Source organism: Macrobrachium rosenbergii, chromosome 55 (genome assembly GCF_040412425.1).
Source record: "Macrobrachium rosenbergii isolate ZJJX-2024 chromosome 55, ASM4041242v1, whole genome shotgun sequence".
Classification (NCBI taxonomy): Eukaryota; Metazoa; Arthropoda; class Malacostraca; order Decapoda; family Palaemonidae; genus Macrobrachium; species Macrobrachium rosenbergii.
This window is the reverse complement of record NC_089795.1, coordinates 20,353,637-20,367,940: the sequence shown is the minus strand read 5'-3', so window position 1 is coordinate 20,367,940 and position 14,304 is coordinate 20,353,637. Positions and strand designations below refer to the sequence as shown.

The following is a 14,304-nucleotide window of genomic DNA, read 5'->3' as shown; positions in this document are numbered from 1 at the left end:
AATTCAAAGCTCTGCATCTTATTCATGCTTTTACTTTTTCAATACTGAGCATCAGTAATATACAGTATATATATACATTGTGTGTGTGCGTGAGAGAGAGAGAGAGAGAGAGAGAGAGAGAGAGAGAGAGAGAGAGAGAGAGAGAGAGAGAGAGAGAGAGAGAGAGAGAGAATGTGTTACATTAAGTCAACAATGGACAAGCCATCAGAGGAGACAATGATTTATATAAGTTAAGTTTGTCATAGACACTAATTGAGAGGCTTTCTGCAATCACACACCCTGTTACACTTCATCAAGGGCAAATAACCACTGCTACTGAAGTGGGAAACATGTGTTTCTGAAAAAACATGTTATTTTTACCAATACATCCCAAACATTTATTTTTAAGGCAATTCAACCTTCAACAATACCTATAATAATAATAATAATAATAAAAACACCTTCTGACAAGGAGGAAACTTACACAATATCTTCTTTGGAGCGTCCAGGTGGATGTTGACCATACATAAGAAAATATCTGTTCATAATTTCTATTCGTTTATCACCATCTTCATTTGTATATGCTATACTTGGGTAACACTTGACTAGCGATGTCAGAGTTTCACTCTTATTGTGGAGAAAAGACTGAAGTACTGATATAATCATAGAACTATCCTTCAGTTGCTGAAAAGATAAATCCTAATCAATCCTATTAAACAATGTACTGCAGTTATACACACTATAAGATAAAGTAAAATTTATGATGGTAAGATGGCTTACAAAGTCTAATGATGAAAAAAAATTAGATTATCTAAATGCCTTAAACTAAATATCTAAGACCAAATAATGATATAAATTCAGTAATCTAAAACACACTGCATTTCCTTATTTAAATCAAAATTAAAAAAAAAAAAAAAAGATATACTCTACAGACATTACACTTCACACTATGATTAGGAAGCACACTAAGCTGAACAGCACTTGGAATATGCAAAGCAGTACAGTAGTTAGAAGATATATGAGACCTATTTCACTCTGAGCTCCCTTGTCTGAAGTCTCAGTAAATTTCACTTCATTCCCTCTACAGACCAAAGTGTGTACCATTTGAGAAAAATGGGAGGAAGACACTCCTTATAAAGTAACAAGTTAATTTCCATGAAATTACAAAATTTCAATATTCAGCATTTTGCATGCACCAATGCAAATTGAACTCTTCCTTTTATCCCAATATTATTGCGTTACTATTATACTACAATTACCATGATAATGATTATAAAATAGTTTAACTAAATGGAATGGAATATAAGATTTGGGCCAAAGGCCAAGCATTGGGACCTATGAGGTCATTCAGTGCTGAAAGGGAAATTGAGGATATGTAAAAGGTTTTAAAGGTGTAACAGGAGGAAAACCTTGCACTTGCACCATTGAATCAACTGTTAGGAGAGGATGGAAAGTAATTTGGAAGAAATATGAATGGAGGCACAGTAAAATGAACAAAAGGAGTTGCAGCTAGAGGCAGAAGGGATGCTGCAAAGAGCCTTAAGTAATGCCTACAAGGCACCGCATGAGGTGCATTGACGGGATTGTTTAACTTTTAGGAAGCTAACCAGAAAGTTTTGTTCTTAAAAAATCTTAATAAACTGCAGCTCTTTAAAAATTAGACTGGATAAATGGCACATGGCTAAAGTTCCTGACAGTTTCTTTAAGGGACCTGTTTCTACCATTTGATATTCTTTCTGACCTGTTTCTAACATTTGATATCCTTTCTTAGTTGAAAAATGGCCATTATCATAATTGCTATCAGGTAGTTTAACTGAGCCACCAAGTTGGTACTTAACTCACATACGGCAGGCCTGAAAACTGACCAATCACATATAAGCTCAGGTTGCTAAGCACTATGGACTAGGTTTTGTAAGATACTCATCAAATACCCAGTAAAGTGGAAGGAAAGACATATTGGCACATCAATTGTGAAGTTCTGTGTTAGTCCATATGAGCATTACTGGACACTGGTTCAAAATCAGATGATGTCAGGATGGACTGGACATGGTCCCATTTGCTTAGGTCCTTACCTAACAAGAGAACCTCACATGCTTGAGAGGAGCTGCTTGGTTCAGATGAGTATCTACTCTCCAGTGTGTGATGATGGGAACCCAAACAAGGACAGTTAGGACTGGTATCTAGCAAGGGGAATCAGACACGCAACAGACTGTCACCATGAGAGCCCATGGTGGTACCATACAAGGTGGTAAGAATACCAGGTATGGATAACTGGTCATAAGCATGTCCAAGGACATGCTGGGTTGGTTCCAAAGAACCAAATAGGTCAGAGGCTATAGGAAACGCACTCTCTGTGTGCCTTTTCTGTATTTAATAGGTTAATTCCAAGTACTATACTTTGGTTTAAAGATGAAAAAACAATCCCTTGTTTTCAGTAGGTCATGAGGTCAAATTATTTACCATTGCACTGAATGGCACTTCAGATCACACTTGCCCACTGTCAGAGTTTGGAAATAAATCAAAGCTATTTTACTTTCCTATCCTCATCCATACATAAAAAAAAAAGAAGTAAAAAGTGGCTCAAAGTTTCACCGCAGAATTGAGTTTTTCACAACCACTACAGCGTATAATCGCGCCACTGAAATACATCTATCTTCTCGTGGTCTCGGTATACGCTGTATGAGCCGCGTCCATGAAATTTAACCACGCCAAGTGGTGGCTCATCCCATATCACTTTACAGAAGAATGATTATGGGTAACTTTAACCTTTAAATAAATAAAAACCACTGAGGTTACATGGCTTTAATTTGGTATGTTTTGATGATTGGAGGGTAGTGATCAAATATTACCGACTTGCAGCCCTCTAGCCTCAGTAGTTTTAAGATCTGAGGGCGACAGAAAAAGTGCAGACGACAGACAATCTGGTACACAGTTTTCTACAGAAAACTAACTAGAACTCTTATCAATTTAATATGCTTCACTGTGAAACATCAAAAAAAGTACAATTAAGTCTATAAAAATAATTCTCAATAGCTTTGTAAGTTTTTATATGACAAACATTTCTGCTCTTTTCCTAACAAGTGACAATGAATTTAACTTCAAGTTCACCTTGTGCTTAGTGTAGTAACATAAAAATCTATATATGCTTGAGCACTAAATTGTAAATCAAACAATTCCAACTTAAATTATTTTGTTCATTTACTAGTTAACTAGCCTACTATGCTCACAGACAAACACTTTTTTTAAATGTCCAGTAAATATATAAAATATTTTCTTAAAACATTAATGCCCTTCTAATACACAAACACAGATCAACAATGTATTTAGAATTGACTTTTCACATAGACGTAAAGTTTTTTCATCACCAAAATTAAAATACTACAAATTTTTTAGGTAATTTATATTTTTCCTAACATATAAACCTGAAGGTCTTTACATCAGGATATTACTTGCAGTGCAAGCTGGAATGGCCGTTTAACTTTTAAACAAGGTAGTTACCTACTGACAGTAGGGGAGAAAACCCTGCCCATCTATCGACACTCACTCACTTTGTCTTTTGCCCCAGATATCAGAATGAGGGATGGCTGAGGTGGGCCGTAAATGTTAAGACCTTCAGGTTTGTATGTTAGGAAAAATGCTCATTACTTTAAAAATTTGCAGTTTGTTCCTACATGAATAATACAAACCTTTGGTTCTGACATAAGAAGACTTACTCTTGATGGGTGGATTCTGAGTAAATTTCTGAACTGACTGTTAGTTCTGCTCACCTGAGCCTCTCTTCCTGATCTCAAAGAGCAGAAGGAGGAGTCCCATGCCTCTGATCCATTGAACAATGGGATATTCAACTGTCAGACTTATGGGCCTTTCAAATGAATGAGTTTGTGTCATTAATTCAAAAAGGGCTTGGATGAACCCATAGTGTTGGAGACAATAAAAGGCTAATATATATAACCAACAGGTCTGTTTTACTGTCATCCCTCTCTCCCCTTGCTAAAGACAGGGGGAGGACTTGCCCCTAATAATCTACTCTAGATTATGGACAGGGTACTCAGTTATGTAGGCTCACCTGCATGACATGCTTGATCAGTATGTGACGGTTGGCCACTTGCCTCTCTTCTGCGAGAGAGGAAAGGTAAAAGAGAAAAGGGAGGAGGCCAGTCACTCACTCACATTCTCTCTTTGCTGCCGTACACCTTAGGCGAGATACTATCTGTCCCCTAAGAGAACCTGGAGTGCCACAGAACTTGTTGAGCAGCCACCACAGGACCCATGAAGAAAATGTTTCAAAGGGTCCGTGGGCAATGTCCCAATGGTAGAAGGACATGAATGTGGTTTGTAGAGACCAAACTCCCATCCTTAGTACCTGTAGAACTGAGTTTCATCTGGAGTGCGAGGGACAGACCAGTGTCCCTAACCTCATGAGCTCCTACTCAGATTGTCTCACAAATCCAGAAAGGAATAGTGTTCTTGGACACTTCTTTCTTGGTAGACCTAGTACTAATGAAGAGTTGTCGACACTCAGGTCTTAAGATAGTGCTGCAGTACTCAAACTGGACACAGTAGTGTCGCATACTGATCACTAGCAACGAAGTCCTCTAAAGAGGGAATTGAAAAGGACTTGAATCTGGTGTCAGGGACTAATGGATTCTGTCTTTGTTATGAATTCTGTGACAAACTTGAGTGTGACAGGTTCCCATCTCCTCGAGTGCTAGCATCGAAGGCCATGCAGTTCGCCATCTCTCTTGCTGATGCCAGGACAAGAGGAACACAGTCTGGAGGGTCAGATCCCTGTCCAATGACTTGTAAGGGGGTCAAGACTGTTCGAAGCTTCTCATTGCTCATCGGCATGTAGATCTCCCACAAGGAAGGGAGATCTCTGCCCTTCAAGTGAAGGACTTGGCCAAGGGCTGTTGAACATATGGGATGTTCAGCTGCCCTCTGTAGCTCAGAAAGGTGAGACAGAGAGAAGCTTCTCTCAGTGAAGAAGGGTGAGGAAGTCCGCTACCTGATGAATAATAGCTCCTACCAGAGAGGGACCCTGTCAATGACAGCAACCTCAGGAGACAGTCCATTTCTCCAGGTACCCAGCCGCAGAGGAACACAACGGTGCCCAGATATCTCTGTTGTTGTGTGATGAGAAAAACTTCTCGCTAGCAAGAGATGCTGGATAGTCTCCAGGTGTGAACCTTCCACAGCCTGGTGATACCTCTCTACGTGCGGCTGGCATAGCAAGCTGTGCCAAAGGGGACTCTCTCTTGGTACCTCAGACAGTAGAGCTAGCAGGTCTGGATACCACTCGGCATGTGGCCACTTGGGAGCCATCAGGGTCATCCTGTGATTCCAGATGATCATGACCCTGCTGATCACCCGATGAATCAAACAGAAGAGACATAAGCCTCGTGATTGTCCTGTGGGTGTTGGAAGGCATCTTCTAAAACCGCCCATGGTTCTGGAACAATAGAACAGAACACCAGCAGCTTCTGTTGTGTTGGGTTGCAAAGAGATCTATCACTGGGACATCCAAAGATTAGAATAATCTTCCGCAATGTCTGGGTGTAGGGGCCATGCCCGTCACCTGACCCTGGCGACTGAGCTTGTTTGCCCTATGTTCCGGTTCTGGGGAGTGTACCTGGCTGACACCTCTACCACCCACTCGTGCAGTTGCACCGCCAACAGGTGGAGCTGAAGGGAAACCCAGTCCCCCACTTGTTCATTGATGTATGCCACTACTGCACCGTGGTGTAGTCATTCAACTCCATGGAGTGCCCATCACTCGATCCTGAAACTCTTGTAGGGCTAAAATGCTGCCTTGAGTTTCAGATTACTGAAGTGGAAATGTTTGTCGTTCTGGTTCCACACACCTAACACCAACAACTCCTCTAGGTTGCACCCTATCCCTTGACCAATGCATCCGAAAACAGATGCATCTCAGGAGGGGGAAGCAAAGTCCTTCCTTACTTCCTCCGAGAGAGGAATCAGGAAGAACTGGGTCTCTTGCCTGAGACCATAACCCCTTCAATCTCCACTGAAGGGAACGAAGGTAAAGCTGCCCATGAGGGACCAACTTCTCCTAGGACGATCAGTGACCGAGACTGACTCGTCACTAAAGAGCTGGTTGTTCCTGTTGAGACAGGAATAACTGTGCTGCCTCTCAGAACTTGCTGATAAGTGAGTCTGATGACAGCCGTAAGGGTCGGGGAGAGCGATCCCATTCACACGAACTTGGACAGGGGCCGTCCCGGGGAGAGCGGATCTTGCTGCTGCAGTATCTATCAGCCTGCCCAGATACTTTAACCTCTGCTTGGGTGCGAGATCAGACTTCTCAAAATTGAATGGGACTCCCAGGTTGCAACAACATTCGTGAAGTCGGTCTCTGTCCTGGAGCAACTGTGACCAAGGGCTCGCCAAGATTAAGCAATCGTTGAGATACCTCAAAAGACGTATCCCACGTGAAAGCCCCCAAGCCAATACCTGGGTGAACACCTGCGAGAGAACTGGTGGCTGGGTACTCGAAAATACGCATCCTTAAATACACTGACAACGTGAAGTCACACTTCCAGATGGCATCAAGTACCGGCCACACCATTTCCATTTAAACCGAGTCTGGCAAATGAATCGGTTCAGGGGAGGAAGGTCTATGACCAGACTCCAGCCACCTGTTGTCTTCTATACGAGAAAAGGATGGTTGTAAGACATCCGGAGCCTGATCTGCCATGACTTCTAGTGCCTTCTTCAGCATCATCTTCACCTCCTCCCACCGGGAGAGGTTTGTTGGCGAGTCAGGAACATATGTCTGGAAGTGGACTGGACTGTTGGTGAGAGGTGTTGGGAACTTGAAGATTTCCACCCCATATCATGGTACTTCCCAAGCCCTGAAGAGGAAGAGGCAGCCTAACCCAAAGGTCGGGCTGTAGCGACATACAAGGACCTGAAGGTCTTGGCCATTGCCCAGTGAACAAGGAGCTCGTTATTTCGATCCTTCGTCTATCCACCATGGCATCTACTTCTTTAGGGAAGAGGGAAGTGGAACCCAGTGCCAGCCCGTTCCTGAGTGCCAATGCCGACTCGGAACCAACAGACCTGGTGACCTGAGTCAAGACAGTCTCTATTGTCGTACTTCCTAGAGAGGCTCCTCTTGAGCACCAGGTTCACCCACAGGTTAGCTGTCTGATGGTTAGGTAGGAGATGGCGCTACCTCCAGACAAAATTAGTCTCCTGAATGTGGTTTCTGCTTCGGAAATGCGAGAACTGCAAGACAAAGAAGTGATCTTGGCCACTGCAAAGGACCAAAGATCTATCCAGGAGATCATCTGGAATGCTGCCATGGCAGTCGACTCTAATGCCGCTGCCGCCCGCTGTAACCGGGAAACTCCCTCTGCACGGAGGCAGTCCAGCGATGGACCCGGACAAGAGCAAACCAGGTCTGGATCAACCTGTTTGGTCGGCAAAAGACTCTTTGAGGTAAAGAAGTATTCCTCTGGCGAGCGAGAGGCTGAGGAAGTGTCTTGCACTATAGGGTAAATCTAAGTGAATTGTCCTGCTCATACACAAGAGAAGCATCTTTATTTTTTTTTTGTTAGGCTAAACCTAAGTGAACTGTCCTGCTCATACACAAGAGAAGCATTTTTAATTTTTTTTTTGTGTCTTAACTACCAAAATAGGCAGTTCTAAGTCTTTTTAGAAGGGTTCTAAGTATTCATGGGTTTTAGGCTATTTGCGGGGGTGTGTGTGTGTGGTATGCATCCCCCAGAGTATGGGGTTTACTGTATGCCCCCTCCAGGTTTAGGGAGTTTAACAGGACTTCTGTCTAGGAGCATCGGGGGACAAGTAGACACCTCCTCCACTGCACACTTCACTATTCCAAGGTTAACTTCTGTTAACCCAGACATAAGACTGGCAATGGCATGGGAAGGAAGTGAGGGAGCCAGGCGCGGGAGCAATACATAGAAATTAGAGGGCTAGTGGTAGGAGAGAAAAATGGAGGCAGCCAGCGACAGACCTGGACACGAGCAAACCATGTCTGGATCAACCTGCTTGGCGGCAAAAGACTCTTTGAGGTAAAGAAATATTCCTCTGGCGAGTGAGAGGCTGAGGAAGCGTCTTGCACTATAGGGTAAACCTAAGTGAACTGTCCTGCTCATACACAAGAGAAACATTTTTAATTTTTTTTGTGTGTCTGAGCTATCAAAATAGGCAGTTCTAAGTCTTTTTAGAAGGGTTCTAAGTATTCGCCGGTTTTAGCTATTCGCGGGGTGTGTGTGGTACGCATCCCCCGTGAATACGGGGGGTTTACTATATGCCTCCTCCCAGGTTTAGGGGAGTTTAACAGGGACTTTCTGTCTAGGAGCATCGGGGGACGAGTAGACACCTCCTCCACTGCACAACACTTCACTATTCCAAGGTTAACTTCTGTTAACCCAGACACAAGACTGGCAATGGCATGGGAAGGAAGTGAGGGAGAAAAATGGATGCGGAGAGAGCAGGAGCCAGACTACTCTTCGATCTCTGGGCAGCTTGGATCCGCTGGGCGCTCGGATCTGGTGGGCGCTTGTATCCGCTGGGCACTTGGATCCCATTGGTCGCTTGGATCTCACTCAGCGCTTTGCCGAGCGCTGGCGTCAAACAAACTAGTAGCTCATAAGCTAGGAAATCGGGAGCTGGTGAGCGCTCCTGGGCGTTCGGAGCCGATCCTCGGCTGTCAAGAACGTCAGTTCTTTCAAAAGCCTAGTGCAACCAAAATAAGCACAATTCTTTTCTTACGACATTCTGCCTTTACATTTTTTCAGTTCTCTGAAATACACAAAGTACTGTACCATCATACAGACTAATCTCAACTCCCAGCAAACATTATTTGAAACTTATGGAGACATAGTATATCATTATCCGTCCTGTAGCGAATGCAATGTTTACGTTTTATTAATCTACTTGATAAAGATGGAAACAAATGCAAGTTTACTTTATCACATTACCTGGCAACACTTTACATTATTACATTACTCGTCGTAGCAAATGCAAAGTTTACTTTATCACATTACTCGGCAACGCTTTACATTATTACATTACTCATCGTAAAGGTGAGTAAAACCAAAGACTGTAAATTCACTAGTGTAGCATCGAAAAAATCAGTTCAGAAGCGAAAGTAAACATTTGTTCAACAACGAACCAATGTTTACATTATAGTACGCCACTTGGCAGAGTAGTTAAACAACTGCAATTTTTACTGTAAAAGCAAAAAATTGATATACTAGACTCCATTTAGTAACAATCAAACAAGAAAAAAACTCATCCTGAAACCTTTCAGCTGAAGCTACTTGACTTTCGGCTTGAACCGTAAGTCTGCTACTAACCGCTAAAAAAAGAAAAGCTGCAGTCGGCACCTGATGTTAACACCAGACGCCGCAGAAACAGACCAAAGACTTCTCAAGTCTTTCCTGCACTACTGTACCTTGTTAAGAGGCGAGACTAGTCACCTACACAGAACATCGGTGTTGCTACTGTGAACTCTGAATTTAAGCTACTGCGAAAAATGAAACTAATAGCTATGTAGTTACCTGGTAAGTTACTTATATAAAAATGACATTTTTTTAATAAAATAAAGTTTTATATATACTTACCAAATAATTACAGAGCTATAGTTACCACTTTGCGCGGCAGCTCAAAATTCAAAACGTGCGGTAGTGCTCTTTTGTTTTGGGTGTAGGTATGCTGCCCCGCCCACTATCGGGGAAGAATAGGTACAACGTGGCTAAAGAGCTATGTCCATGAGAGGGGAGGAGAGCGGGTTCTGATCACGTAATTATTTGGTAAGTATACATAAAATTTTATTTTATTATAAATATGCCATTTTTATAAAAGTAACTTACCATATAATTACATACCTGAATCCCACATTGAGTGGAGGTGGGATGAATGGACATATACTACCCAAAAAACTACTCGATGTGGAGGATAATTTGGGATAGCAAATTAGCTAGCATCTTGGAATGCTTGTTGTAACCTTACCTGGTGAGGGAGCAACAGCAGACGGGTACTGCCTCTGGCCGTTGCTCCTCTCGACCTGTAGCAGCTTGGCGGTAGAGCCAAGGGTTGCCTCTACTTGAGTGTGCTTTGCAACATAGGAGGTTAATCGCAGATTGCCACAGCTAACAATCCCAAAGGGTCACATAAATAAAATGTAGATCTGCCCTTGCCCTGGGCGCAGTACAATAGAACAACAAAGACCAGATAAAACCTACACCACACGAAATTTTAGCCAAAACTATAAAATACAGACAGGACACTATGACTCAGTGTCCACCAGACTTCCCCAAGAAGTACAACTATCCTTATTCAAGAGAGTGGATAGAGGAAAAGGAAGGTATTCTCCCATCCTTCATCCCCAATACCATGCCAGCTGTGAAGAACGGACCTAAATTACTGCATTTTTCAGACACTGTTTCAATGTCCCATAAGTAAAACATTAAATACTGACTTGCACCTCCAAAATGTAGTTTGCAAAATTAAAGAGAGAGACAGGTTACTGCTTTGAAAGCTAATGACGCTGTTAATGCTCTTACTTCATGAGTTTTTACTTTGCACAAGGGTAGTAAATCATCTTGAACTCCCAACTGCTTCCCGAAATCAAGTGGAACTTAAAATGAATGATAGCATTCTGGACAAAGGACGGCTGGGCTTTAACTGAACACCAAAGATTAGGGGCCAACTCCTCTAAGGTTTTGGTTCTCTCAAGGTATACTCTTAAAGCTCTTACAGGGCAGAGGACTCTTCTTGATCGGATGGGCCTAGTACTTGAGAGGCTCTGATAGAAAAGGAGCGAGGCCATGGGTTAGCCGGGTCCTCATTTTTGGCCAAAAATCCAAAATTAGCGAGTATACCGGATTGCCTTGTGAGAAACCTATCCTTTATCATTGGCATGAAGCTCTGGCTCTCTCTGGTCAGAGCCAGCCACCAAGTATAAGCTGCCTTCTTCAGAAGATTCTGAAGTGACAACGACCTAAAGGTTCAAAGGGTGGTCCTGAAAGCCAGTTGAGAATTACATCCAAGTTCCAAGTTTAATTTCTGAAGGTTTAACTTGCTTACTAGTATTCAATGTTTGATTAAATCACTGATGTCTTGGTTTGAAGACAGGTACTCCTCTATGTTTCAATACTGAACTCAACATTGTTTTGTAACCCTTGATGGTAGATGTTGTGAGTCCTTTCAATATTCTAAGATATAGAAGAAAATCTGCGATTTGGGCTACAGATGTTTGAGAAGAGGAAATATTTCGCTCTTGGCACCACTTCCTAAAAACTGCCCACTTGGATTGGTTGACTGCAGAGGAAGATTGTCACCTGCACTTAACAATAGCCTCTGCAGCCTTCCTTGAAAATCCTTTCGCTATGACAAGCTCCCTGACAGCCTGAAGCCTGACAGAGCAAGAATGAATAACCCTTGATGATATTGGAGGAAGTGCGGCTGTCTGAGAAGACTTCTACTCTGAGGAAGTAGCCTTGGGAAGTCTGTCAAAAGGCTCAACAGATCGGGGAACCACTCTTTGTGTGGCCAAAAGGGAACAACTAGGGTCACTGACATGTTGTTGTGTGAATTGAACTTCCTCAATGCTGAAGGGAGGGAAGGCGTAAAAGTTGAGGTTCGACCAGTCCTGCAACATGGCATCTGTTGCCCATGCTTGTGGGTCCGGAACCAGGGAGCAATACAAAGGAAGACGATTGTTCCTTGACGTCGCAAACAGATCTACTGATGGCTTTCCCCACAGCTTCCACAGGTCGGTGCACACCTGTGGATTGAGTGTCCATTCCGTCGGTAGGACCTGTTTGCCACAACTCAATTTGTCCACAAGGACGTTCATCTTGCCCTGAACGAAGCAAATCACTAATTGGGTCTTGTTGCTCCTTGCCCAAAGAAGAAAATCCTTTGTTGCTTCGTAGAGTGTAAAAGAATGGGTCCCTCCTTGATTCTTGATATAAGCTAGGGCGGTCATACTGTCTGAATGAACTGCTACTGTCTTGTGGAAGGTTAGTGTTGCAAAGTGTTGAAGTGCCAGATGAATCACTTTTAGTTCCTTTACGCTGATGTGGAGGTTTCTTTCGGAAGGAGGCCATGTTCCTGACACCTCCATGTTGTTGGGAAGGGGTCCCCAACCCAGATCCGAAGCGTCTGAGTATAACGTTAGGTCAGGGTACGTTAGGTCAGGGTTCGTTGGAGCCAGAGACCTTCCTGTCGAGAATCTGTCTTCCGCTAGCCACCACCGGAGGTCCTCTTTTATTTGGGGAGTGATGCTGAAAATGAATGGGTCCGGAAACGACTTTCTTTTCCAATTGGCCTTGAGGTAAAATTGCAGTGCTCTTGTATGTAGCCTGCCTAATGGAACGAACTTCTCTATGGAAGAGAGAGTTCCAAGAAGACTCATCCATGCATTGGCTGAGCAGGAATGGTGAGTTAGGAAGTCCTGGACTTTCTTGCGGCAAGATAGTATCCTTTGTTAGGATGGAAAAGCCTGAAAACTCTGAGAGTCTATCACTATCCCCAAATATAGAATAGACTGAGTCGGGACTAACTGTGACTTCTTGAAGTTTATTAAAAGGCCTAACTCTTGGGTAAGACAGAGTTTGCTGCAGGTCCTCTGTACACCGAGATCTCGAGGGGGAGCATAGGAGCCAGCCGTCCAGGTACAGAGAGATGTTTATCCCCATAAGATGTAGCCATTTCGCTAGGGGAGCAAGCACCCGGGTAAAAACTTGAGGGGCCATGGAGAGCCCGAAACAGAGTGCCCGAAACTGGAAGACTCTGTCCTGGAACACGAATCTCAGATACTCCCTGGAGTCCGGGTGAATTGGAATGTGGAAGTAAGCATCTTGCATGCTGATTGTAACCATCCAGTCTCCCTGATGGATGGCCGACAAAACCGACTGATGCGTCTCCATTTTGAATTTTGTTGTTTGAACGAAGCGGTTCAGGGCACTGACGTCCAGGACAGGTCTCCATCCTTCCGATGACTTGGGAACCACGAAGAGGCGATTGTAAAATCCCCTTGTGTTTACATCCTTGACTACTTCCATGGCTCTCTTTTCTAGTAAGGCTGACACTTCACGAGATAGGGCCGAAAACCTCTCTGAGTCTACCGAATAGGCTGCTAAGCTGATGGGAGAGGTTACTAAGGGAGGTTTCTCCCTGAAGGGGATCGCACAGCCTTCTCTTAATACTTTCAGCACCCACGGCTCCACATTTTTCTTCTCCCATACTGTCCAGAAATGGGAAAGTCTTGCTCCCACTGGAACATGGAGGACAGATGTCTCATTTTCTAAGAGTTGATTTGTTAATGGGTTTCCTAAATGGCCTGGAGGTTTGGAGGTTGGCTCTAGGTCGGGACTGGAAACGGCCTCTAGAACCTCGAAAGGGTTGTTGCTGCAGGAGCGACGACAATCTCGGAGTTGTGCTTGAAGTGGCTCTTGCAGGGAACTTACTTCTTTTGGTGGATTGAGTGAGGAGGCCTTGAGTCGACTTCTTCTGTAGATCCACTGAAATCCATTCCAGAGTGTCCTGCGGGAACAGACTAACCTTGTCCAGGGGTGCAAAAAGAAGAGAAGAACGTTCTGATGGGGTGACTCCTTTTGCTGTGTATGAGCACCACAAATCCCGTTTCTTCAGGACTCCTGTTGCGAAGATGGTTGCTAGTTCTAGTGCTCCATCTCTTTCGGCTCTATCTGCGCACCCCAGTATTCCCAGCCAGTCTGAAGCAAAGTTCTCTTGAAGGGACGTACAGTCTTCTATCTTCTTGGCTAGGGCTCCCACCGTCCAATCTAGAAGACTAAATATCTCGAGAAGATGGTCTAACTCCGAGGTTGTGAAGAGAATTCTGGCCGAAGAGAAAGCAAAGTGACGAGAAGCATCTATGATACTGGAGAAGTCCCCTTGAGAGGGGACAGCAACTCCCAAGGATGGAGTTTCTCCAGTTGAATAAGACAGATACTTCTGCCTTATCAAACGAAAGGGAGGCGCACAGAAAACCGCCTTCCCGACTTTCCTCTTCTCTGCTAGCCAGGCATACATATGGCCGAAAATTTTCTTCAGCGATGAAGACAACACCATATACGGCAGTCTGGCAGTACCTGGTGACTGTTGCATCAAGTAGGCCGAACCCGGCGATAAATGGACACTGGAGAGAAGAACAATGGGTAGCAGACCAGGCAAAACCTGAGCAGTGACGAGTAATGAGAGGTAGGTTGCTCCCCTTCTGCAGGTTTCTCAATGGACAAAACGGGTGATCCTGGGGGTTCCACGGTGTCTTGCACTACTGGAGTTGGCTTCTCAAGAAGGCTCAAC

At 43.9% G+C, this 14,304-nt stretch overlaps 1 protein-coding gene across 1 annotated transcript in view; it reads right to left on the bottom strand.

Moving 5' to 3' along the window:
• The window catches only part of Su(P) (prostaglandin E synthase Su(P)), a 66,406-nt gene that overhangs the window by 39,768 nt on the left and 12,334 nt on the right, over positions 1-14,304 (bottom strand). The window contains exon 3 of the mRNA XM_067099510.1: positions 464-663. Within this exon, the coding sequence (XP_066955611.1) occupies positions 464-663 (200 nt within the window). The remainder of the gene's footprint in view (positions 1-463; positions 664-14,304) is intronic.